General features: G+C 43.0%; 1 protein-coding gene across 3 annotated transcripts in view; it reads right to left on the bottom strand.

The window, feature by feature from the left end:
• Positions 1 to 662: 662 nt before the first annotated feature.
• Positions 663 to 25,444, bottom strand: part of LAMA1 (laminin subunit alpha 1) — a 147,324-nt gene continuing 122,542 nt past the window's right edge. For all 3 annotated transcript variants that reach the window (XM_037008353.2, XM_037008354.2, XM_037008355.2), the window contains 15 exons: positions 24,689 to 24,839; positions 23,839 to 23,983; positions 23,239 to 23,380; positions 20,844 to 20,958; positions 20,501 to 20,671; positions 17,779 to 17,930; positions 16,914 to 17,099; positions 15,478 to 15,613; positions 14,149 to 14,261; positions 11,717 to 11,906; positions 10,993 to 11,151; positions 10,331 to 10,484; positions 9,106 to 9,239; positions 6,519 to 6,741; positions 663 to 5,922 (listed from right to left, as the gene is read on the bottom strand). In XM_037008353.2, the coding sequence (XP_036864248.2) occupies positions 5,762 to 5,922; positions 6,519 to 6,741; positions 9,106 to 9,239; positions 10,331 to 10,484; positions 10,993 to 11,151; positions 11,717 to 11,906; positions 14,149 to 14,261; positions 15,478 to 15,613; positions 16,914 to 17,099; positions 17,779 to 17,930; positions 20,501 to 20,671; positions 20,844 to 20,958; positions 23,239 to 23,380; positions 23,839 to 23,983; positions 24,689 to 24,839 (2,332 nt within the window). In that variant the 3' untranslated portion in view covers positions 663 to 5,761. The remainder of the gene's footprint in view (positions 5,923 to 6,518; positions 6,742 to 9,105; positions 9,240 to 10,330; positions 10,485 to 10,992; positions 11,152 to 11,716; positions 11,907 to 14,148; positions 14,262 to 15,477; positions 15,614 to 16,913; positions 17,100 to 17,778; positions 17,931 to 20,500; positions 20,672 to 20,843; positions 20,959 to 23,238; positions 23,381 to 23,838; positions 23,984 to 24,688; positions 24,840 to 25,444) is intronic.

Here is a 25,444-nt window from a genome sequence, read left to right as displayed (position 1 = left end):
TGGTTGCAAGGCCCCAAATATAACCTCACAAGGTCCCATCTGCTCTCTTGACTGATGTTCTTTCCCTAGTTGTTCTCTTCTGACCACCTAATAGAAACACAGCTCAGCATCCTTCAATTTTTTCAAAGCTTTTACTGTTTTTCATTCCTAACAGACCATCACATTTGGGTTTTGAACACATGCTAAAAATTAGATTATTGATGAAATGCTTGATGCTTATAGTGGTTCTGGCTAAAACAAACTGCCATAAAATTTACTCTTTCACAGCTATGAAATTCCTCTAATTATGCTGTTCTTCAATATTTAAACTGGAGTTTTATTTTAATGCTTTGTAATTAAGTATTACCCACCAAATATACAGTAAGAAGAAAAAAAAATCACTAAATTATGTTACCCAGAGAGAAAATACATGATTTTTGTTATGTTCTCATTCAAGTGCTTGGCTTTAGACTGTGCTTGCTTCAGCAATGAGTGTCCTTGCTGGACACTGAAAGAGCTGAAAATGGACAGGAGCCATGTCTGTCATTTTCTGGAAAAAACCTGATAGTTTTGACATTTCAGAATGTGTTAAGCTGAAAATTTCACTATGTATTATGCAAAATGGGCTTATTCTGCCATTTGTTCTATGCTTATTAGATGGCAGAGGAATTCCATTTTCAAAGAGCTTTTGAAATTTATAGGAAGGACTACACTGCTAAGGTACTTGTAGAAAAAATTGATAAACTAATATTAAATTCAACAGTTCCTTACTAATAATCCCCCACAGGCCCTTATAACGTTAGCTCTGAGAGCTGTCCAAGAAATAGCCAGCAGAATGGGGACCTTCCAGGAGCTGTGGAACAGCTGGAGGATCATCCAGGGGCACACACGTTCAGGGGGAAAAGCGAGCGTAACTGAACGACGGAACAATGACAGACCCCTAAGCAGAGCAGTCAGTGCTGCACGGGGCCATCCGGAAAGACCGCGAAGATTTTGGAAGATAAAAATGTAGCTGCACGCAGTAAAATAGAGACTTGAAATTTATGTGATGTTTTTGGGATTTTGAAAATTATATGAAGTATTAATTTGACAGAGAAATCTTCATGCTTCAAAATACACCAAAGAAAAAACGAGTTATCACAAGGTGACAGGAGATGTCCTCACATTTGCTTTGCTTTTCAAAGTAGTCCAAGCCAGGAGAATGACCGGATGCTTGCTCCTCAGGCTGTTGTTTACTTGCAGACATTCGGAACTGCTGGACTGGGACGTGCAGAGCAAGTGGTTCAGGGGCTGGTGTATGAGTGACAGAGGCTGCAGTTATGAAAAGAGTCCTCATTTGGGGGCAGAGCAGAAATGTCTACAATCTCCGTTCCAAGCAAGAGAAAAAAGCAGAGAACAGTGTATAGAGGGAGTTTATTATGGCTGAAGGGTAAACATACGGCTATTGCGAGATTTTAAAGTAGGAAATCAGACATGAAAGAGTTTCTGTGAGGGATGAATAAAGTGTCGTCACTGTCACCAGGCAGCATTATCATAAGAAATTATCTCTGCATCACTGCTTCCCTCGTTTTTTTTTTTACAAAAAAATTACCTTTAGAAAATGAAATATGTAGTAAGAGAAACCATTTGCCGAATCCAGAAGACTCAGAATCCATTGAGTCTCTGAACAGCTTTTTTACTGAGGACTCCTTATCAATACCCATCACGGCTAAGGAAACGCACATACACATTACTGTCCGATGAGAGTTTCTTGGCCGGTTTGCCTTCGTTGTAGTTCTAAGGTCCATTTTGATGTTTCCTCAACCAGGACTCCGTGGGGGTCACGGGACACGTGGGAGGCAGGGGTGCCGACGCCTCCTGCCCTACCAGCTCTACTCAGCTGGCCCCAGCTCCTCTCCAATCAGCCAGCTAAGACACCTCCCTTCGGATGTGCTTTCATCATCCTCTCAAATTCAGCACATGCAGAACTTGAGCTTGTGATTTTCTCCACTAAATCTTCCATCCACGGAATCACCACTCTCGTTTCTCCAAGCTCCCTGTCGAGCCCTGCGGTCCTTTGCTGCCCTAAAGCTGATGTTTTGCTGGAGCCTCACATTCCTGTACGATGCTGCTGTCATGTATCACTGCCCCTGGTTATCAGCCACCAGGTAGTCCTGCTGACTAAGGCTGTGCTCTCCAGCCAGTTTATGATTTGAAGTGCACCATTTCGTTGTACTACTCTGATGGAAAGCACTGCTGCTTCACAAGGAATCGTATCCTGTCTCCTTCCTACCTGCCTAATTTTTGGGCTCTTCATGATCAGGCCCCATCCACTCTGTTCCCTCTCCACCTGCCAGTGGCACTCCCCATTACTCTCAACAGTGCCCTTTCTTTCAGCTGTGCAGTTTAGACCCCTGTGTCATGTTCCCACACTCCCTTTTCTAGACTCAAACACCACCGTGCATCTGAAAGAACTTTGTGAGTTGGACTGCAGCCCACCATGCTGCTATTGTGCATTTTGCAAAGCCTCGTTACAGCTACCCTGTAAATTCCCAGACTGCTGTCTTATGATTTAGCTGTTGATTTATAGTGTTTCAAGGTGAAAATACATATACCTCTAGGCCCCAACAATTCTAATAGAGCATTTTACCTATTTGTGTTTCAATTTCTGGTTTGAACACTAAATTAGCACTAAATTCATAAGCTTGTGTTGATACACGGTTGTTCCATATTCAGCCATGAGTGCATCATCCCAGATTACGATGCATCATTTTAGAGATTATTGTGTAGACACTATAGGAAAATCAGTAATATATAAATTGGGCCTTAACAAAAGTTATACAGCTATGTTAAATGGGTTAGTTGCATTTCCTTTTCTTGTTTTTGATATTTAATAATTATCTTACCTTTAAACCAGCCCATCATTGGGCAGGTGTGATTGAGGATTAAATTTCACCAAGGTTAATGTTTTTGTCTTATCCAGGTGTTTTCTTATTTTTAAGTCAGTTTGAATAATACTTCTTAAATACATATCTTTTTGATACTGGTATCATAACCCTACTTGAGTCTTAAAAACAATGCTAGATACTATGAAGAAAAATATGGAGGTTCCCCCCAAAAATAAAAATAGATTTATCATATGATCCAGGAATTCTACTTCTAGTTATATACCCAAAAGAACCGAAAGTAGGGACTCAAGCAAGTATTTGTACACCCATGTTTGTATCAGCATTATTCACAATAGCCAAAAGGTAGAAACAACCTCAGTGCTCATTGATGGATGAATGAATAAATAAAATGTGATATAAACACACTGTGGAATAGCACTCAGCCCTAAAAAGGAAGAAAATTCTGGCACATGCCATGACATAGATGAACCTGTAGGACATAATGGAAAGTGAAATGAATCAGTCACAGAAGGACAAATATTGAGATAACTGGTGTAGTCAAACTCATACAGACAGAAAGTAGGATGGTGGTTGCCAGGGACTGGGGAGCGAGGAGAGTGGGAAGTTAGTGTTTAAGGGGAATAGTTTGTTTTGCAAGATGAAATGAGTCCCAGAGCTCGATGGTGGCAATGGTGCACAACAGTGTGAATATACTTAATATAACAGAACTCTATACTTAAAAAAGGTTAAAATGGCATATTTTATCTTATCTATATTTTACCATAATTAAAAAAATAGAGTGATGGGTTAATAGGCAGACTAAGCAAATGCTTGGGCCACCAAAAATAGAATTAAAAACTATATATGTTTCAATAAAAGCGTCATGGGAGAGATGTGATCTTCAAAAGATTTTGCTGCATGTCTTTTGAGATGTAGATTTTTAAAATTTTGAGTCTTTTGGTAGTGAGGGAATGGGTAGGAATCTTTTTAGGCCCTTGTGGCCTGTAAAGTCCCCAGATTTAGCTGCCAGATAAATTTGGCAGATAAAGTTGCCAAATTTAGCAAATAAAAAACATAGGATGCCATGCTAATAGGACATATTTACAGTGAAAAATGTGCTTGTTCATTGCTTCTCTGAAATTCAAATTTAACTGGTGTCCTATATTTTATCTGGCAAACCAGCCCCAAAGGCCTGAACCTGCCTTTCCGAGAGGTCATGGGACCAGGGTAAGGCCCTGCGGTGGGTCAGAGCCAGGCGTCTGACCTGAGCCCAGGTTCTTTACCACCCTGGAGGGACAGCGAATGCGGGATCTCTCTACTGTGGGCTCAGTGAAAGGCCAAAGGGGACAGAAGTGGACTTTCCCTTGAGGAGATCTTTTAAGGGAGGCCTCATTAATAGTTACAGCTACAACCATGAAAGGCCCAGTCTCTGTTTTAGGGAGAGGGTGGAGGGGGAGAAACAAACTCTAGGGCTTTTCTGTAATCTGCGCTCTGTCCCGGTTTGGATCAACTCCTCACCCAACGTAGTAGGACAAGGTCTGGAATGTCCCAGCTATCATCTCCCGCTGTAGATGGTTTCCACAGAGACACAGACAGAAAGGCCCCCACAGCATAGTGAGGGGCTCCTTGTGCACTTCTGCTGCAGGGATGGCAGATGCCCCTGTCCTAACCCGGCTGCCCCAGTGAGCTGCCTTAGGCCTGCAGCTGTCTGCATTATTTAAAGGCCAGGCGCCCCAGAACAGTCAGACCTTCCACAACTAGCTGCCACCTTTCTCTAATGTCTTTGTGAGATATTTCACTGGGAAGGAATGACAAGTTTCAGAGACATCGGCCAGGAGGTGTGGATCACCACAAGTGTTCAGAAACACAAATGAGGCACAGAAGAGACACCAGGGCCACAGTTGCCTTCCTTATTTACCAAATCAGACTCTCTCGCAGAAATAGAAGTTAAACCAATCACCTTCCATAATGGAAAAGTAGGTCATTGTTAAGAGAGGTAGTGACCTTTCCAAGTAAGCATTTGAAAAATGACATCATTTTTCTGAAGCATACAGGACAGCAGCCATTTGGACCCCGGCCACAGCCACAGAGCAGAATGAGATCAGGGGAACCAAGTGAGACACCCAAAGTCAGGGAGTTAAAATGCTTAGTTCATTAACACAGTATACATGTGTGGCTATTTTAAATTTCCCTTCTTTTGAAATGACATTCTCCCAGAAAAATTAGCTGATTAAGGAAAACTCTCATCCCGAAGGGTGAAAATAGACAGTAACTAGTATATTACCATATCTATGGTAATTACCATTAATAGCTAATTACAATAAAATTGGCTAAGTGTTTGTGATGCCAACTGTTTGTTTTGTTCTCATCCTGCGAAGTCCTGTTAGGTCAGGTCCTGAGGGGTAACATTCCTAAGGGAGGTTCCATCTTCGCTTACTCTCTTTCCGCAGGATTCCCAGGCCTGTGCAAAGGCTTTCGCAGCGAACAGCTGGTGCCCTCTGCTGGAACTTACCCAGCACCATTGCCTGTCAGCTGCAGAAATCAGAGCTTACATTTTCGGTAAAGAAATGAAAGTATTCATTCTCTGTTCTAATCTATTATCATCTGTAGTGATATTTTTAGAAGCTCTAAATTCAAACCATGAAATACTGTTCAGTAATCAACAGAATACCCATGTTCACAAAGATTCATTAGAACAACTTTAAAAAAGCGGTCCAGTGAATTCCATTTCCATTTTAAACTATTTCATCGAGGTATTTGTTGCACACATGGTTTTAGTTTAACAGAAACCAAAATGTCTCTCTGGAAACACTTAACCTGAGTTGGAAATGAAATCTGAAGTGAGATTTTAAGTCACAAAAAGAATTCTCCTCAAAATGTAAGCGACGATTCCCAACCAGGAGCTTCCTTGAAGCTCAGGACTCGGCGCCAGGACAGGAATGAGGGAAAACTCCTTGCAGTTCAAAAGCTCTGCTGAAGTCATAGATCTGCACTTGTGGACCCTTCGTCAGAGTGAGCTTTCTCAAACACCCCCGGAAGGAGGTCTGGCTGCTCAAGCAGTTTTGCTTCACATTAGCTGTTTAGGGAAGAAGAGAAGTTTTGTTTAACTGTATCACATGACAGGAGCACAATACAAGCAAAAATAATCTCAAGTGTTTTCTATATCCAACTTAGAATAATGGCTTCAGTGACAGCGTAAGTAATGAAACTTTTAATCTATAGTCATTTTAAGGCATAGCTGTGACTCAAAAAGTCATAAAAATACTTTTTATTATTGTTTGTTAATGATGACTTGGAGTATATGAAATGCATAATTCTAATACAAAATCAACATGAGAGGATGAGAAGCGTGTCTGTCCTCTAAAATGACTTCTTGCCCCCAAATCACTCTGTACTTTGCAAGTCATGTAGGTGAGCCCCTCAGCAGAGCCCTCCAGCTTACATCACATCTGGTGCTCTCGGAGTCTTACCTGTTGATCACCTTAAGTGTGTAGACTGTTTCGATTTTTCCAAGAATTCCTAGGTATCTGAATAGCCTTTCTCAAATGGTAAAGGATTTATCACTCAGAGAATGTTTTTCTTAATCCCTATTCTATATATGCCTGAACTAAGACTTCTCCCCAGTGGCAAGGTCCTTAAAAGGAAATGAGCAAAGCAGACATTCGTACATACCAGGATAGCCACCGACATAAATGGGATTGTTGGTGTCCACCGAGGTGGACTGGGTGTGTAGACTTTCAGCACGAACTGCATTCCCATCGACAATCAGAACCAAGTGATGCTTGCTTTTGCTAGCTTCAAGAGTGTGCCATCTTCCATCACAGAGAGCACTCTGAGCTTTGGGCTTGTACGTGGCTGTTATCCTACCAGCACCATTGTTAACATGGAACAAGATCTAAAACAGTGGCAAATAAGCATCTCAATGAATTTTTCCATATTTAAGGAAGCACAGTCTGTTTACATAATGCTCTTGGAGTGGATAAAATCCCAGCATTCTGCTAAAAAGGACAGCTAACTATGAAAACCAAATAATGGGTTTGAAAAATAGCCTCTTAAATAAGATTCAGATGTTTCCTTCTTCCTGAAATTTCAAAAAGGGCAAATGGCCACCCATGGGAGCAAACCAGAGTCACTCTCTCAGCACTGTGACCCAAATTAGTGCCTGGTTTTTAGGACAACAGAAGCTGACGGGATTACGGAGGGCATCAGTTCATAGCAGTTACCGGCACTTATGAAGGAATTAGTTCCCTTCTGATACACTACAGATGCTCTGCCATGGCAGGGGGAACACAAAAAATCTAAGACCTACAAAAGATGGGAGGGAAGAATTGTAAGTATACTGTTCTAAGGTTCTTATGCTCTATGTGAAGCTGCTCAGTAGTATTTTAACATAGGCTGAGTCAAAGATGTACATTATAAATATACATCTAAAAATGTTTGAAAAGAATGATATATAATAAGCCAATAAACAGAGGTAAAATATACAATACATCAGAAGTTACTTTTTTTGCAACTATTACATTTCTGATAACATTTTTCAGATGTCACATAAAAATGTGCAGACACAAAATTTTTCAAAATTCTTTTAAAGTACACTGGAGGAAAAAGTGGACTGTGAGCCACAGGGTGGAGATATAGCAATATGATGTAGAGGTGGTTTTGTTTCAAATGAAGATGGAGGAAGAGGGGAAGAGAGGTGAAGGGCAGGTCAGAGGTCACTTTCTTATATCTTCCCCGCCCACATTCTAGGGTATCTTGGGCCCAGAAACCCAGTGAAGAGTAAGTAAAAATACTAGAAACAAGCAAGTAAGATTAGATTAGTGGGGGACATCTAGAGCATAGAGATCTGTCCCTTGCCTTCCAGGAGGCAATTAGGGAGATTCAAGTGTCAGTCCCAGAGCAAAACGAGCTGACCACAGGCAGTAGAAATGGTGGCCAAGTGCAATAGGTGGGGAGAAGACCTGAGAGGCCACCCCATGGCTTAGGAGTGACATGGCAGACATTCCAAATTCTCATGTGACCCTTGCTGGGGGATACAGAAGGTGGCTGACAAAGTGCCCATGACTGCTGACAGGCAAAGCCTGATCTGCAAAGGAGCAGACCCACACACTGGCAGTGCACCAGCCTCAGGCAGCCTGTTACTGCCAGCCAGGGCCAGCTGGCCAGGGACACAGATGACAGAGGCTGAGCCCGTGGGCCAGGAGAGTAGAGCTACCCTCACCTGCTGTCAGGAGAGAGCCTGCAGAAAAGAAAAAGGGCAATGAAGATGCCCTTCCCTCACATCTTGCATGCACCCTGAAGGGGAGAGGAAGGAGAATGAGACCCTGGAGAAACTCTGAAGGAGGCAGTTTAAAGCAGAAGAGACTATAAAGTATGGCTAGTTGTTGAGTTCATTTTGTTCCCAACATGGGAAAGGCTGGAGGCTGAATGAAAGAGCAGAGTAGTTACAGAAAAAAAATTATACTTTTTGCATTAAAAAAATTAGACTGTGGTAATCCATCCATGGAATACTGCGCAATAAAAAGAAATGAACTGATCAACCTGGGTGCACCATTGGGAAATGAGGCTGAGAGAGGATATATACTGCATTATTTCATTTATATGAGCACTCATGAAATAACAATTAGAGATGGAGAACAGACTAGTGGTTGACAGGGGTTAGGGGTGCAAGGGGAGGAGTCTGTGTGGATATGAAGGGGCAGCTGAGGGAGCCTGTGGTAATGGTAGCAATAAGTGTCTTAACTGTGTTGGTGGTGATAAAATTGTGTAGTGCTACACACACACACACACACGGTAACTACTGCAACTGAATGAACTCTGTGGATTCCGCCAATGTCAGTTTTGTGGATTTGATGTGAACTGGTGTTACGCGAGGTGATGATGCTGGAGGAGCCTGCAGGAAGGGGTGCATGAGGCCCTCCCCGTACATTTCACTGCAATTCCCATGAATCTGTAATTATTTTAAAATCAAGAGTTAACACATATTAGGGAGATTGCATCAGATTGGCAATTTTCAGATGGTTCTGGGAAAAAAAATTCTGTGTGTTATAGTTGCAGTATTGCTTCATTTAATTTTAAAATTACAAAAAGTTATTTTTTAACAATATTTTTAGGATCATCCAGTTTTTACTATTAATTGAAGGGTTTCTGCATTCCATGCAAGTGGATTATTGGAAATCTGGATTTAGGAATGCCTACTCTTTACAACGGCTCTGTGACTGCCACTGGGCTGAGGAGGGCCCCGAGATTAAGCACCTACCTTGCCATTTACCATCTCTAACCCAATGGCATCCACTTTGGCACTGCTGATCCCCAGGAGGACACCGTTCTCTGCAGAGGTACGAAACTGCAGGGCGATGGTCACGTCTGATCGGACTTTGTAGCCCTCTTTGACTGGGAAGCACAAGGATAACGAGTTGGGGGTAAGGCCCACCTGCCCCAAGAAGGCTGGGGCTCAGCCAGGCAGGGCTGCGCATTCTGGCTCCTGACCGAGGATCAGGAGGCCCGGCTCCACATAAGCCCTGTGTCGTCTGTCCAGGAAGATCCACTTTATTTTCCCAGAATCTACATCCGTGGCTCCATCATCCTTCACTAAGTGTACTGCAGCCCACACCGGGTTTTTTTTTTTAAGTGGGGATTTAATTGAATATATTTTTTATCAGGTAATAAAAAAGCTGAGAAGCCAAACTGGGGCTATTAGCAGTAACAGGCTCTTGTTCAGCTCAGGGCTGAGGGCAAAATGGGCGAAGGTGGTGTTACCAGAACTGGGACACACAGAGTGTAGGAGAGATGCGCACTAGCTGCTGCCTCCTCCCCTGTCCCTCCCCCTCCCATCTCCCACCAGAGCCTCCCAGGAAGCCAGAGGAAGGTAGTTCCCTGGGGCAGAAAGCAAAACAGGGGCCAAGAGAAGCATAGTTCTGGTGGAAACAGGAGGTAAACCGATAAATCAAGTATCTGCAATGGAGAGGAAATGTCAGTTACAGCACAAAGGTTAATTCTAAGCCTTTATATTCTAAAGCATTTTAGAGATTTAAACTCCTCTTACAAGTGATTTATGTTTTTAATATTCGAAACGGAGCTGATTTCTTCATCACATCTGACTTGCATTTGGCTGGCTGATCTAGGTATCTTTCTTATGCTGCTGATTTTTGGCTCACAGGCCTTTATGAACTTGGACAGTGAGACTATGCCTTACATAACTTAGGAAAAGTACAGACAAAATTGGCACTACGTTGTTTGCCCTTGGCCTGGAGTTGCACCACTCCAGGCAGGAGGAAGGCTTCATCAGGCCATGTGGATAGCGCAAGTGGGAGAAGGCATTTTTATTAGATGTTGAAAAATCAGAATAAACTGGAACACTTAACTAAATACAGTCTTGCTGCAGCCTTGTCCACTAGGTCCTGTCACTTAACTCTTGGATCCATGTCATCTCAGAGTGCAGGTTAAACTCAAAGATTTCTCTCAGGACTGTTGCTAATACATACCAAGAGCTGCATATCCACTTCCTTCAAAGAAAGTTCCTTCCTGGGCCGCCACATAGCACCCGGTTACTGCAAATGCAGACACTGGGCTGTCTTTGTCCAGCTGTTTGCTGTTCACTGTCACCTCCCCGATGCAAGCAGGAACACTGTGGGTGACCTACACCGAATGACATGAGAATAGATGGTGGTGAGAGTAATGACAGGGCAAGGGCAACTTTTTCCTACACTTCAGCCAAACCCATTAAAATATCCTCTTCTGGGTTTTAATATCTAATTGCCAAAATACTTCACAAAAATGTCTAGTTTCCAGCTCCTATTTGAGTATCTCTGCTAATAATGCAGCAAATGCATTTACTATTATTTTGATGAAATCCTGTGGAAATCAACATTGCTGGGTTTTCTAATCTGCAAATACAAAGTCACCGGACTTTCCTGGATTATACTGGACTAAGTGGCTGCAGAAAGGGAAATGTTCATTAAGGAACAGGTAGGAAAGGCTGGCTAGGCATCAAAGGGAAGGCCCAACACACAATGTAGGGATCGGTTCACATCCTGCAGCCAAGCCCCCCCGTCCAAACAAGATAATGTAAACCTTAACATACTCCACAAAATAAACACAACCATGGTAAAGGTAAAACAGGCACCACACAGAAGCTGCTGCTCACATTTCCGATGTTTCTGGCCCTGTACTCTGGGGGCAGGCCTCCTAGGTAGAACCTTCCTTCTACATCCAAGGCGGTGCCATCACCCACTGTGGCCACCATGGGGGATTCCTGGCCATCAACTGTCATGAAGCCCCTTCTTTTAAAGTACTCTGTCTTGACCTGAAGGAAAAGGAAAACACCCAAAATTTTTAAGGAATTTGAGAAAACCTTAACAGATGTTTATTTGCAACAGCTATTCATTATAGCTATAATAACCTGAAAGAAATCCTAAAGGATGGCTCCATGTTTTACGCAGTTAGTGTTGAGAAGAGACTGAGCCCGGCAGAAAACTGGAAGTGGGCACAGCTAAAGCACACGTTAGCACAGGAAGTGCTCCAGATTCTTAGTTAAAGGAAGCACATGCCATGGTCTAAGATTCAGCCCATTCATGCCACATGTTGGTTTGGTTTACTTCTTAAGTGAGGTACACCTTTCATACCTTTCAGTCATTTCACCCATCTTGGCTGTGTGCCCACTAAGTGTCAGGCACTGAGCTAGGCCCCGGGGATATTTCAGGATTCAGAAAAGACCCCTGCCTGCAAGGAGCTTCTATGCTACAGGGAGGTACCAAAGACAAAGCAACCTAAAAGCAAAGGATTAATTTCACTACAGTGAAATGGCATGGACACAGGGACTGAAGGAATAAAACTTGCAGCAAGTGATCACGAACTTCCGGAGAGCATACCGTGTGCCACTTGCCATCATTGATCAGCGTGGGGTGAGAGACCTTTGTTCTGCCCTTCCCGAGGTCAAACATGAAGTAGAGGTGGCCCCCATGCAGCTGAAGTGTGGCATAATCCACTTGGTTCTGATGAGCCATGTAGTAAATCAGGCCGCTGGAGGCGAATGTTCGGATACGTAGCTGAACCAAGAGCCTGGAGGAAAAGAGCTCAGCCTTCAGAAATTAATAAGCTTTCAGTTTTACTTCTTAAATAACCTCAAAGAGAGAACCCAAAATTGTTTCAGCATTTATATTTAACATTTGAGGAGAGTCATTAATTTTTTCCTATATTTATCCATCCATTCATCCAACTAGTGGTTACTGCATACCTACATCCACCAGGAACTGTTCTAGTTGCTGAGGGTAAAGCTCTGGGCAAAGAGGAGGGCCCTTCTCCCATGGAACTAATCCCAGAAATATATCAGAGTTAAAAGATAGGTCATAAGAAGCCAGCTGGTGGCTACATTAAGCATTGAGGGCAGGCAACTCTTAAAAGAAGACATTTCAGCTGAGATCTGAATGACAGACAGGAGCAAGCCCCACACAGTCAGCAGGGTGGGCCTGTGTCTTGTTTTCAGGCAGTACAGGGTATGCTAAAGTAATAGGCATGATTGCTGGACAGCCCAGAAGCCCCACCTGGGGCCACGCGGGAGCTGGTACTACATGGATGAAGGGAAGGTGGGGTCTGGAGTCCTCCCACGGAAGGAAGAGCAGCATCACTAAAGCATATGGGGCCTGGGAAAGGAGAATGTGGTTCCATCCAGTGGATGAGGAGCTCTGGGAGGCAGTTTTAAATTTTATTTCAGGTATAGCGGTGAGTCACAGGAGAGTATCAACAAGGGGGGTGGGCATGTGACTTGATTTACATCTTAGAAGAACCTCTGATGTGAAGAAACAAATCAGATGGGGCCAGGGTGATGGGAGACATCAGGCACGCTGTTATAAGAGTCCACAGAGGCCACGTGGCGGCTGTACCGGGGTGTAGAGGGGGCGAACTAATTCATGAAATGTTCTGGTAGAAGAAGAAAGGGACTTGCAGATGGACAGAATTTGGGGAGTGAGGGAAAGAAAATAATCTGTAGGCTTGAGCCTCAGGCAACCAGGTAAATGGTGACGATGTCTACAGAAATGGCGGAGACCAGGAGAGAAAGACTGAATCCCTTTTGGTGTGCTGTTGTTGAGGAACCTGTCCCAACCCAACTCCTGTGTTCTAAGAGGATGTCAGGCTAGAGGTGGGGGTGGGGGTGCAAACAGATAGTATGTTAAAGCTACTGCGGTGTAGAAGGCCCCCTGGGAGACTGTGCAGAGGAAGCCCTGGGCCTTCTCTGATGAAGAGGGGCCAGCAGAGGAGACTGAGCAGGGCAGGCAGGCAGGCAGGCAGAGGGCCCGAGCTGAGAAACACGTGAGTGGCCAGGTGTGTGTGACATACCAAGGGTCCAGCGCAGAAGACACCATGGCCAGAGCAGACCCCAGATAACTCTGGCAAGAGAGATGGAGGAGTTGGGGAGGCTGACTGGTGGGTTGGGGAGGGAATGAGAGAGGGGTAAGGGGAGAGAGCCACTGAGGGGGCCCCTGCAAGAAGTCTTCCTGTGAAGCAGAGCCAGGATATTGTATGTGGTGGTGGTGGCAGGTCCTGGACAGTTGCTATTTTAAAAATTGGAAACTACCAGGGAGGGGTTAATCTCTGTGGCCCCAGCATAGACTGTGGGCCCACAGGGCCTGGGTTTGAATCCTGCTGGATGACTGAAGACAGTGTGATGGGGGCTGTGATGAGATGACGGTGAAGAGCAGTGCAGTGTCTGAGGGCAGGGCCCTTAGGAGAGCTGGAAAGTCACAGGAGAACAGGAACGTGGGATCCAGAGGAAGCCTGGCCTGCCCTGGCCCCGAGGCCTGTGGGAGATGAGCCAGCTTTACTTGGGCACAGGCAGAGGAGGGGGCCAGAGGGGCATGCAGGCCAGTGTGGATGTGGCATCGGGGATTCAGGGACACAGGGAGAGTTGGGATAGACGTTTCATCAGATTAGGGGATCTACAGTAGCATGGGGCTGATGGCCCGGATGACGACAGTTCCTGAGGACGTGGGCTTCTGGAAGGAGGGTGGATTTAGATAGATACCTCTGTGCTTCCCTGCATACATCCTGAGAGGCATGCAGGAGTCGGCCACCATCAAGGGGGGCAAAGACAAACCCCAGGAGCCCCACGTAACCATGTTTTAAGCATCTGATTTGCACAAAGGCTGCATTCCTGCCTCTGCCTTCTCACTGCTGCCATTTGGTTGCTGGAGAGCAATCCATAATACAATGCTAGAAGCTTCTTCTGGACAAGATCCATTGCTGAGGACCCTCCCCAGCTCATCTAGAGAGAGACAACTCATAAGGACTTGAGCACAATGCATACCTCTTTCTGATGGCCGACTGATTAAAAGGCAACATGAAATGGCTGCCTTGCGCGAGGCCAAACTGGTGAGCACTGGGGACATACTCTGGGGCTCTGTCCACGGCACACCGTTCCTGTAAGAGAGGCACGTGGACTCAGCCCGCATACCCAGAACCCCCCCGAACATGTCTCAAAGGCAGCTGTATCAGAACACCAACCACCCCACATACGTTTGCACTGACTCAATCTTCTTTGCTTTGAGTAACTCACCCACCATCCCTTTATCTCTCTGAGAAGGCGACGAGACTTCTGTTGCTCTCCTCACTCCCACCCCAGTTCCCATGAACTTTCACGAGGCCTAAGGAGCAAAGGTCTTGCTCCCCCTCCCCCTCCTCAGCTCCGGGAAGGGCCAGAGGCTACCAGGAACACAGAAGTGCGCCCAGGTGACAGGCCTAGCAGGGCCTCCAAGTTTGAGGTCTCTAAATCGCTGTGGACAGGAGCAAAGTGCAGCCACAAGGAGCCAGCAGGGAGGGGCTCGGCTCCGCATGCAAACTCCAAACCAGGCCTCAGACTCAGGCTTCTGGCCTGGGCTGGGTGGCTGCTACCAAGAATGGTCCTGAACTAAAACAGGCCTTTTGTGACCGCACCATCCACTGAACTAAATTAGAGTGCCTGCTTTCAACCAAGGAAATAGAGAAATAGAAATGGGAAAAGGAAGTAAACACCAATAATGACTGCTGTTAAAAATATTCGGTCAAACTGGCTTTTCCTAAATGAATCAAATCTTTTTTGTATAAAGCAACATAATATGTACCATGGCTTACATAAGAACTTCTTTTCATGTTTCTGACTAAATCCAAAGTGATAATGAGACCTTATAGGAACTCCACCAAAGTGCTAGCTGTGTGGCAGCCAACGGAGGTTGCCTGAGCCTTGAGGCCACGATCCGTCACACTGTGCCATGACCTCTGCAAGGCTGCTTGGGGAACCGTGCCCCACCTGCCCCTGCCCTGCTGTTAATAGGGGGGTGACCCCTGCGACTTCTACCAGGCTTCCGGTTGGTGTGGCCAATGGCAGGCAGAGCTGGGACATGGAGGCGAATGACAGGAAGAGGCAAGTGCTCCCCACTGGACTCCCGGGGCCTCCCTGGCAGGGCCTGTGTTCTGTGGACCCTCAGGAGACACCCCCAGACCCTCCCTTGGCAGCCGGGCTCCTTCTGTTCTTCACTGCTTCTGTGCTCATCAGCCTTCCCAACACCTTTGTAGGGAAGGAGACCCCCTTTCATCTCCTTAGGGCTGCACTCTTCTGTGACTGGCCCTGACTGATACAAATAAAGCAAGTGCCCCTTACTGTGCGGGGTACAGGCTGGGGCTCTGGCGGGAGCTCGTCGTTCCCTCTGTGGAGAGCCAGCTGTGGCCTTTCTGAAAGTGAGCAGGTGTCCAAGTCCACTTGTTCATAGCCAACAGCTGTAGTGAAATCCAAGTGTCTATATGCAAACAAAGTATTTTCAAAATTAAGGTGTGAACATGCGAACCAGTGTCATTTCATTACTGAACACTTAAATCCATTAAAAAACATGAATATATTACTCTTAGAGTAACCTAATCAACCATCTGTCACAGTGACTTGAAGTCCATGTAGCCTAAGTTATGTATTCTCTTCTTTGATTCTTCTGTCTGAAATGGCAGTCCATGCCAGTGTTGTCCATCTGGTCATTCCTGAGCATCCCTCAGGAGTGGGCTGTCACCTCTTCCTGCAGCCCTGGCTGCCTCAGAGAGAGATCCTGTCTGTGGGTCTCACAGCACAGTGGCCTCAGTTAACCCTGACTTCTTCTGGGCCGGGGAGTCATGAAGGAGCCTTATCAGAAGTCCCTTTCTCTGCAGCCTTTGCAACGCGTCTCCTGTCCGCATGTAACCTATTGGCACTTTCCGAGGACATGGCTGTGAGCAGAACAGAAATGTTTCTGCCCTCTCAAGTTTCCAGCCTCGTGGCTTTCAGGAGCAAAAAGATGCCTAATCAATTAGTTAATTAATAAACAGACAACTGAGTGGATAAATATATCAATTGTATAAGTAACTAAACTGAGGCTCTGACATTATAATTGTGTTGCAACCCAATGTAACATTTTGTTTTTTCAAATTTCAAATACTCCTAAGAGGCTCTTTTGCAGAGGGCCCTGAAAGATGCGAGTCCTTGTTCAAGGTCACAAGGCAAGTCAGCGGCCAGATAGCAGGAGAACTTGTCTCCTGATGTTCAGCACACATTTAGTTTCTCCTGTGAGGATCTGGTTCCCCAGGTTGGAGCATGACTGCTGTCCTCCAGACAGAGGGTGCATGAGGAGGAAATAAACACCCATGGGCACGTGTAAATTCTCTTCCTCATCATAAGTTCCACAGGGAACAGAGACTTCCAGTTCTTAATTAGATGATATTTGTTTTGGGGAGAGTCATTAATAATCTGAAGCTGCAAGCAGTCCAGTTATCAATGCTCCTTTGAAGCAGTGAGCTCAAGACAGCAAGAAACCTGTACCATAAAACTCTACATTCTCTTAAATGCATGCCAAAAATGTATTTGACCTCTGCTGTTCATTGATAGTCCTGTGGAACTATGATCAATGTTCAATGATTTTTTTAATGTCTGATAGAACAATGGGGTTCACTTGTTATTTAGGGCCCCTTAGAATTGTAGGCAACTTCAAACAGTAAAATTAGATGGCAAATTAATGTCAGCACTCAGCACTAAGACAGCAGAAAGTACAAAAACATGCTCAGAGCAGTTAGACTTACTCCGTATTAAAGATCAGGTTTCTGATACAGCCATGGAATGGTCTTCTCATCTTGATCATGGATGCCCCCTCACCTTCTGGAACACCCCCTATGTACAGGTTGGATACATTTATTGTCCTGCTTTCCACTGATGGACTCAGCTTCATTTCAATAGGATTTGTCTCATCCAATTGGACAGTGACAATTCTAAAAGGTCAGAGGAGAAAAAATTTTAAAAGCTTTTAAATATAATGAGACATAACTGTCCATTTTAATACATAATTCCAGAGTTCTTACTGAACAATATAAGTTCCCTGAAGATAAATTTCAACATGATGTTATGTATGAATAAAAAGGTGTATTTTGAAAACTAAAATTTACAATTGAACATTCTCCAAGAATGCATAGAATATTGAGCTCAACTGCTTCTCAGAAGGTATTTTTCTTTTACTTCTTTACCTGTGATGAAATAGCTAGTGTGCTTTTAAAACATTTGGTCTACAGTTTTGGAGGGAAATATACAGGCATGTTGATATAACACTGTTTGTTATTTTACTGTTTATATTTTACTATTTTCCCACTTCCTATTTACTAATGCTATAAAATTATTTGCTATAGAATTAATCTGAAGTAAAGACAGTTTATACTGGACCCCAGAAAAGGGCAGGATTAAGGTTGTTCAATTATGATATTCCACAAATAAAGCAGATGAACCTGAATGTCATGGAGGTATTATGCAGTTTTAGAGTTACTTTGGAACTAAAAAAACTCAGAATGCTAATGCCTTCATATTAATCACTCCAATCATTTCACCACACAGAGCACCATACCCAGGTCCTTACTGGGGAAGCTTCATGAGGTCCCCATGCCCTCATCATATAAATACCTCCCGCTCCTTGTCAAGGAGATGGAATGCTCTTGACCGTCACTATATGTGCCCGTAGGAGAGTGCAGGAGAGCTCTTCTCAGGCTTGTTCCGTCCCCAGAATTAACATGCACTTCAACGTGGCCTTCAATTAGCATGATGGAAAAGAAAGGCTGGGAAGGTTGCACAGAGAATTCCCATGGAAAAAAAAAAAACATTACTATGTGATTTAAAAATATACCTTATGAATTTGCTGTGAGAATATTAGCACCAACTAAGCAATTTCTTAGGAATATCACCATCAAACATGACTAATTTAAATTTTGTAAATTACTTCCTAGTTTGATATAATTTACATTCTGCATTATGCTGTTATCATATCAAAGATTTCCATTTCTACATAATCTTCGTCCTTATTACTTATTGCCTCATTAAGTATCAACAAATACATACATTGTAAGTCATTGATCTAGTTATTTTATAGTTAAAAATGTAGGTAGTTTCTAATTTTTATTACCAGACAAAATGAACACTTAACTTTTTGCCTGTGAAATAGTTTCTAATATTCCTAAAAATGGGATTAAAAGGTTGAAGTGTTTGAAAATGTTTAAAGCTCTTAAAATTATTTTGCCACATTGAGAATTGGAATGTGTTTCACAATACCCTTGCTAGCACTGGATGACCACATTCTTTTTTGCTTAGCAGTAAACTTTGATTTGCAAAAGGTCCTATTAAGATTGGTAGAGGAAAACAGTTTGATGGTTTCTTAAAAAGTTAAAGAGAATTATCATATTACCCAGCAATTCCACTCCTAGTGTAACAGTGAAAGAGGTTGGCATCTCTGCCTTCATAGTGTATTTGCCTCCTTTGCTGCTTAATCTTTGGGTCAAAAAGCTTCTGCTCAGCCCTGCAGCCCCACTTACAGGCTTGTGAATCATCAAAAAGAATTTTGCTCATGACTTATGATTACTGCAACCAGCCCCTTACCTGAAACTCATCTCCCCTGAAAATATAAAGAAGATGTATAAGATGACTGGATTGTCAAGGATTTGTAGGATCATTATAGCCAGACCCATGTCAACAAAATGACTGGAGTCAATGAGCCAAGGACAAGGAGTTTCACAATCCTCCTCGAACCCTGGCTGATGTCCCGATGTCTGAGGTCGACTATCACCTCCTGACCTCAACCCTTCTTGTTCCCACCACAGCTTAAAATCAACTCTGAGTTAAGATGGTTCTTAAGGACATGAGCCAGACATCTCAGTCTGCTGGCTTTCTGAATAAACTCACTTTTCTTGCCTAACACCTTGTCTTTCGATGTATTGGCATGTTATGCAGTGAGTGGCATGAACTTTATTGAACTTGGACTTGGTAACACTAGGCTTATACCCAGAAGAACTGAAAATAGGTACTCAAACAGGTACTTGCACGCAAATGTTCATAGCAGCATTATTCATCATAGTCAAAAGGAAGAAACAACCCAAATGTCCATCAATGAACTAATAAACAAATTATACCATGTGCACACAAAGGAATATCAATTCAGCCATAAGAAGGATGTGCTTACAAATGCTACAACGTGGATGAAGCTCGAACACATGCTAAGTGAATGATCATATGTGATATGATTCCATTTATACAAAATGTACAGAATAGGTAAGTTCATTCACAGATACAGAAAGAAGACTGGTAGTCGCCAGGGATTGGGGGAGGATGTGGAGTGGCTGCCTAATGTCATTAGGCTTTTATTTTGGGTGACAAGAATGTTTGGAACTACATGGAGGAGGTGGCCTCACAGCACTGTGTAAGCACTAAGTGCCACTAAACTGTTTTCTTTAAAATGGTAATTTCTTTTATGTTATGTGAATTTCATCTCAACTCAATTAAAAATAAACAGATAGGTGGAGTTTATAATTGGATTTTGTTAGACCTTCACCAAGTGTCTCATGTGGTATTTGGCTCTGCAGACTAGTTTTCCTCTCTCCTGTGTGACCGTGGGCAGGTTAATCAGTTTCTCTGCACCTATTTCTTCTTCAGCAAAATGTAGGCAGCAGCATTCACCCTGCAGCATGGCTGTGATAACTGTGCAGCAATGTCTGTGAAGTAGCTTGCAAAGAACAGGATAGTACCTCATAAATTGTAGTCACATGGTTTCCACCACATTAAGACAACACATTAGCATTCTGTGAAGTCTCTTCGAACTACATGATGTCTGCAAGTCCGAGCAGAGGAAAGGGTAAAGAGCATCTATGCTCTTGAAATGGAATACAAATATGGAAAACCATCAGCTTTTCTCTATTCTCCTACTGTTGGTCCACAATGCTTGTCACAGGCCACCGTTCTCTTTCTGCTCCTTTCTATCTTATTTACAGATAAGAAAATCCTGCTTCATGAAGTGGTATATTTAAAAACTCTATAGAATTTAAGAACTATTTCTTCTAGCCTTAATATGCCACTCAGTCTATCCTTTCTGAATCAGTTTTAAAAGAATTAGAGGTAGATACTACCTTACTTCTAAGGACATGGACAAGGAAGATGGAAAATGAAGTAAAGAAATCAATGATTCATAAGGAAAAGACATTCTGCAATAGTAATTTTCACGTATTAAAAACACACACCCATAAACAACCAGTCACACAGCTACAGTAATTGTTGACGGCTAAGTCATTTTCCACCCAGTATTTCCTCAAGTCATTTCCTTCCTGAGCTCACGGCTGACAGCGATGGCATTCGAGCTACTTACCCCATGGGCCTGCCGATGACCCTGCTTCTCCCCAGGCTTGCCCAGGGCAGCAAGGATGACGCCACTACTGTTCTTGGTGGAAAATGTCGCCAACAATATTGATTCTGGTGGCAAAGACTTGGGTGCCAACTCAACATAGCTGCCTTTCCAGAAGCTCACGCTTCGAATAGGCTGGTCACAAAGAAGACAACAGTGTCATCAGGCCACCTGCAGCTGAATCTCCCGAGGAGGAATTCATGCCACTTTCCCCTCCATCCCACGGGTCTAGATGTTGTGACATTGTGTCAGTAAGTTGGGGGACATTTACAGAAATTCACTCCAATATCAATAAAATGCTTCCCACCTCCAACATACAGCCTTTTCTCACTCCATAGGAATTTCTGAGTAAATCCAAGGTTGATCGAGATATTTCCAGGTTTTTGATGCAGCCCATGTAGTTTTTGCTGGTGACACCTTTCCTGTAAGGAAGGACAGGAGAGCAACAATAGAATTTGGGTTCTATAGCTCCATTTTTGTAAGAAGGGATAAAAACAGACCTACAAATAAAGAGGATCTGTTTCCAAGTGTCATTCTGCAGAAATGTGTAGGACTGCCTCTAGGAAGGATATTGATGGTGCTCTCCTTAGGACTAAACAAAAGGACGGATTTAGCTGCTTAGAAGGCTGCCCAGACGAAAATGTTTAACATTTTGATGGGAACTCATAGTCATTACATCATAAATAAACTCATTAAACACAGGCCAATTGGAAGGAAGATCAAGCATTGTCATAAGGAAATCGTAGCAAATAGACTGCAATCCAGTGTCCGCAGAGAGTAGAGCATTTTCCTCCCATGGGGGCAAGTGTGGGCACTGTAATTCCTAGGATCACAAGGCTAGAGAAAACACTGGCTGTTGTCCAACAACACGCTCATTAACTCTATCCTGAAGGATATAATTGTATTTGGTGAAGTCTGGGATTATCCCAAACCCTATTTCTTAGATTCCAAGTCAGTACCACATTTTTCCTAACAGATCTTGCCACACTGATAGCTGTGGTGAGTCTATAATACAGTCAGACATTTACTTGCAAACTTTGGAGATTACAGAACATCTCTTAAGTACCAGCTAATCACAAGAGAACTCTGATGTTCTTGCTTTCCTGTTAGTCACATCTCATTCTTTTTTCTCTGTGCTGAGCAATGAAGTGTGGACCATTAAGCCACCTATATGATTTAGGACAAATTTCCACCTTTCAGGAGTTCAATTTCTTCCACTGTAAATGACGAGGCTGGCCTTGGGGATATCCAAGTCCCCTCGAGCATGAAAGCCTGTGATTTGGGATGCCTTCCTAGGAAAGGGGCCCTATCCTTTTCTCTAGGGTCTACACTGTGTGTCACTTAGGCAAAGTATGGGTGATCTATCACACAGCTTGTGGCTTCAGGAGCACCCCTGGTGCCACCATGTGAAGACTGACTTCTGGAATCCGGGATGAGGAGACAGGCTCCCAGTCCTGGTTCCATCTTGGCAGACAGGGAAGACCTGGGATAAATGACCAACAGCCCTGACGTCTGAGTGTAGTTCCCTTCTAAGACCAGAGGGGTGAATACAGTTGTGAACTATGTTCCTGGAACTTTAAGAAATTTCTGGCAAAGAGGAGGGGAGTGTGGAGAAGTAGATTCTGGGCTGCTCAACCTATAGCAACTGAAGTGGTTGAACTTCTGTGCTGCATATTAGGATTGTGTATAAGAATTCATCCTGAATTTTATTTATATTTGGAGATACTGTGCAGGGTAACTCAGTTTGCGCACTTGATGATCCACTCCTTGGAATCCATCTTGCCTTGACTGCTGGTCTTTGTATATGATATGTTTTCCAATGCTGGGAAAGAAACCTAGAGCTTAACTTTGCCAATCCAAAATCACAAAACTGAAGACAATGAACCACAGAAAGCTTATGTAAATTTTTTAAGTCACAAAGCTAAACAGGAATCAGTGTTATAAAAGGATATCACTGCCTCTCTCTTCTGCCATCTTTCATCCAATTTCCTGATGCTGGTCTTTCAACATTCACATACATTATTCATTCTAATCACACAGAGAGGAATTCTGATAAATCTGCAGAAAGCATGAATTTTTTTCCCTGAAAGAGATTCTACTACTCTCGAATGTCTAGAGAATGACTTGTACGGATAGTGGCATCTCCAAACACTGCACAGTAACAATTTCTAGATATTCTAAAGGTAATAAATAGAAAATCATTAATTATACTGCAGAAGGCTTTCATTACTTCCCAATTAGTAGGGCATATAGTGGTTTGAATCAAAGCAGATGTTATGTGTTAAATTCTGTCCCCCACAAAAGATGCTGAAGACCTAACCCTGTGAATGTGACTTTATAATGTAATTAACTTAATGACATCATTAGGATAGGTCCAATATGACTAATGGCCCTATAAAAAGGAGAAATTTGGACACAGGGACATATGCACAGAGAGAAGACAATGTGTCAGCACAGAGAAAATGCCATCTACAAGCCAGGGAATGCTGGAAACTACTAGAAGCTAGAGAGAGGCACAAAACAGATTCTTTCCTCACAGCCCTCAAAAGGAAGCAGCTCTGGCGACACCCTGACTTCAGACTAGTAGCCTCTAGAGCGTGAGAGGACACAACTGTTGTTTAAAACCCCATGTTATGGCAGCCCTAGGAAATGAATACAGCCAGTAATCAGGGACAAGAAAATTCTGCCATGTGATACCATACCTTATAACTCTTGACCTAGGTAATCCACCCACATAAATTGGATCTTTATCTAGACGATTGAGGTCAGAAGACGCTCCTGGGGTTTCACCTTGCTTTGTCTCCTTATAACTAGTATTATGTGCATCGATGACCGCTAGGAGTCCTGAAAGGAGACCAAAAGGAGCGGATAGGAAAATGAGATCACTTTCTACACTAATGTGAAAATAAATTTCATTTTCAAAGACATATTCCTTTACATCCTGCAAATTTGACCAATGAAGCTTCTTGATTATTAAAGGACAAATGACAGTTCTCTGTACAAAAGTCAGTAAATCCAGAGACTGTGTGTAGAAGAAAATAGAATGAACTTGATCCATGATTCCAATTCTGCATTTAATTTTACAGAGTGCACTTGGAAAATGCAGACAAATAGCATTATAATATTTCTCCAGCAAAACACGAATCCTTGCCTTTAGTATTTCAAAGAAAATGATGGCTTTCAATTAGAATATCATTCAAGAATACCCAAGAAGTCGAAGTTAATAAAGATCAGTGATTCTGGAAATATTTCTATTCCTATGAGGGTGACCAACATTCCGTCCTCCCATCTGTGCCCCTAACCTTGCTTTCGGTTTCGCTGGAAGGCGATTTTGTACCAGGTTCCATTGTTGTAGCGTCTGTCTGTACTAAGAGCAAGAGGCCCTGAACCCAGGTCAACTGTAACTCTGACTCTGCCATGGACCAGCTCGATGGATAAGAAGTCTTTCTGTAAAGAAGAGAAAAGAGTTACCCATGGCTACATTGTTATCACAAGGTTTCCTTTTGCTTCAAGACAGGGATGGCAGAAATGTTCGCAAGTCACACCAAGAAAATGAGAAAACGATCTGGCCCAGAAGTTAGAGTTCTACGCTGTGAAACTGAAAGTGTCCAAGAAGGCTTTCTAGAATACTACACTGATATAAATAAGGTATGTTTATTGTTACCAAATCTGCAGTTCAGTTAGATAAGTGGAATCTCTTGTATCTTTTTCATTTAGATTGAAAAAGGGCCAGTTCTAAAACTAGAACTAGAAGATTGAGAGAAATTACCAGCCCAAAAGGTAAAAATAAGAACGTAAGATTCACTATGGAATTCCATGTGGATGCATTCAAATAAGGCCACAGTAGTCAGCGTGAACAGAGAACAAAATGTATAATTTAAGCTTAAAGTTTAATACCAAATGTTTAATTCAAGTCTAGAATGACAGGAAGGCTATTTTCTACTTGGTACTCTTCTATATTTTCAAAGTGTTCTTCAATAAATGTGCATTAATAAACAAATTATTAAAAATGGGGAAATAGTATGGCATACCCATACACACAGACACACACACACCTGTCATATCAGTATTTGCTCATAGAGCAGTCGTTAGACATAAATATCATAACAGCAATCTGACTATACACACACAGTGTCCTATAAAGACTCTTACGGTGCCATTTGAAGTGAGGTACAGAAGAAGCCCATTAGGTGAAAAGGTACTAAAAAGCATAATTATCTGTGTCACAGTTGCCCGGAGGGTCTTCTCCACGACAGAATATCCACTCCCATCAAAATGGAAGGAAGGGTCCTCATTGTGGGAGCTGCAAAGCAAGTGAAATACAGCCCATTCAGAAAGACACTTAAAGAGAACAAGTGCTAGATTTACTGAATTCTTCCTCACAAATTGTGGTAGAGCTATTTGCATAATTTGATAACAAGTGAAATCATAATATCTTAAAATGTGCTTGCCATGAGATTACACAAGACACATTCCCAGATGTTCTATAAGGAAATGAAACTTGATGTAGGCAGGTTCTTTGTGGTAAACAGAAATTTCTTTAAAAGATGGATAAATGCTTCAAATATTTCTACTATCTACTAGATTTTTGTTTGTTCTAATTTCTTTTAACTCAACTGTCCTTTCTTAATTCTGTTGCTTTCAGGATAATTTTTATATTGGTATTTATCACCCTCTGCTGGTTTTTACTAGTATATCAGCTAAACTGGAATAATGATGGAAAACAATAGGTACCAATGTATCCCAAGGATCATTTTACAAAATAAATCATTGACCAAAAAAATCTCAGATATCTGCAGGCTGAGCTTACGACAATGTTACTTGGTAACGGTCCACAGGACCTCTCAGGTAAGTGCTTTCTGGTCTTCCCCATGCCTCAAAGGCTGGCTTGATTCAATGCTCAATTAC

Source organism: Manis javanica, chromosome 9 (assembly GCF_040802235.1).
Source record: "Manis javanica isolate MJ-LG chromosome 9, MJ_LKY, whole genome shotgun sequence".
Lineage (NCBI taxonomy): Eukaryota > Metazoa > Chordata > Mammalia > Pholidota > Manidae > Manis > Manis javanica.
This window is presented reverse-complemented; position numbering and strand designations above follow the sequence as displayed.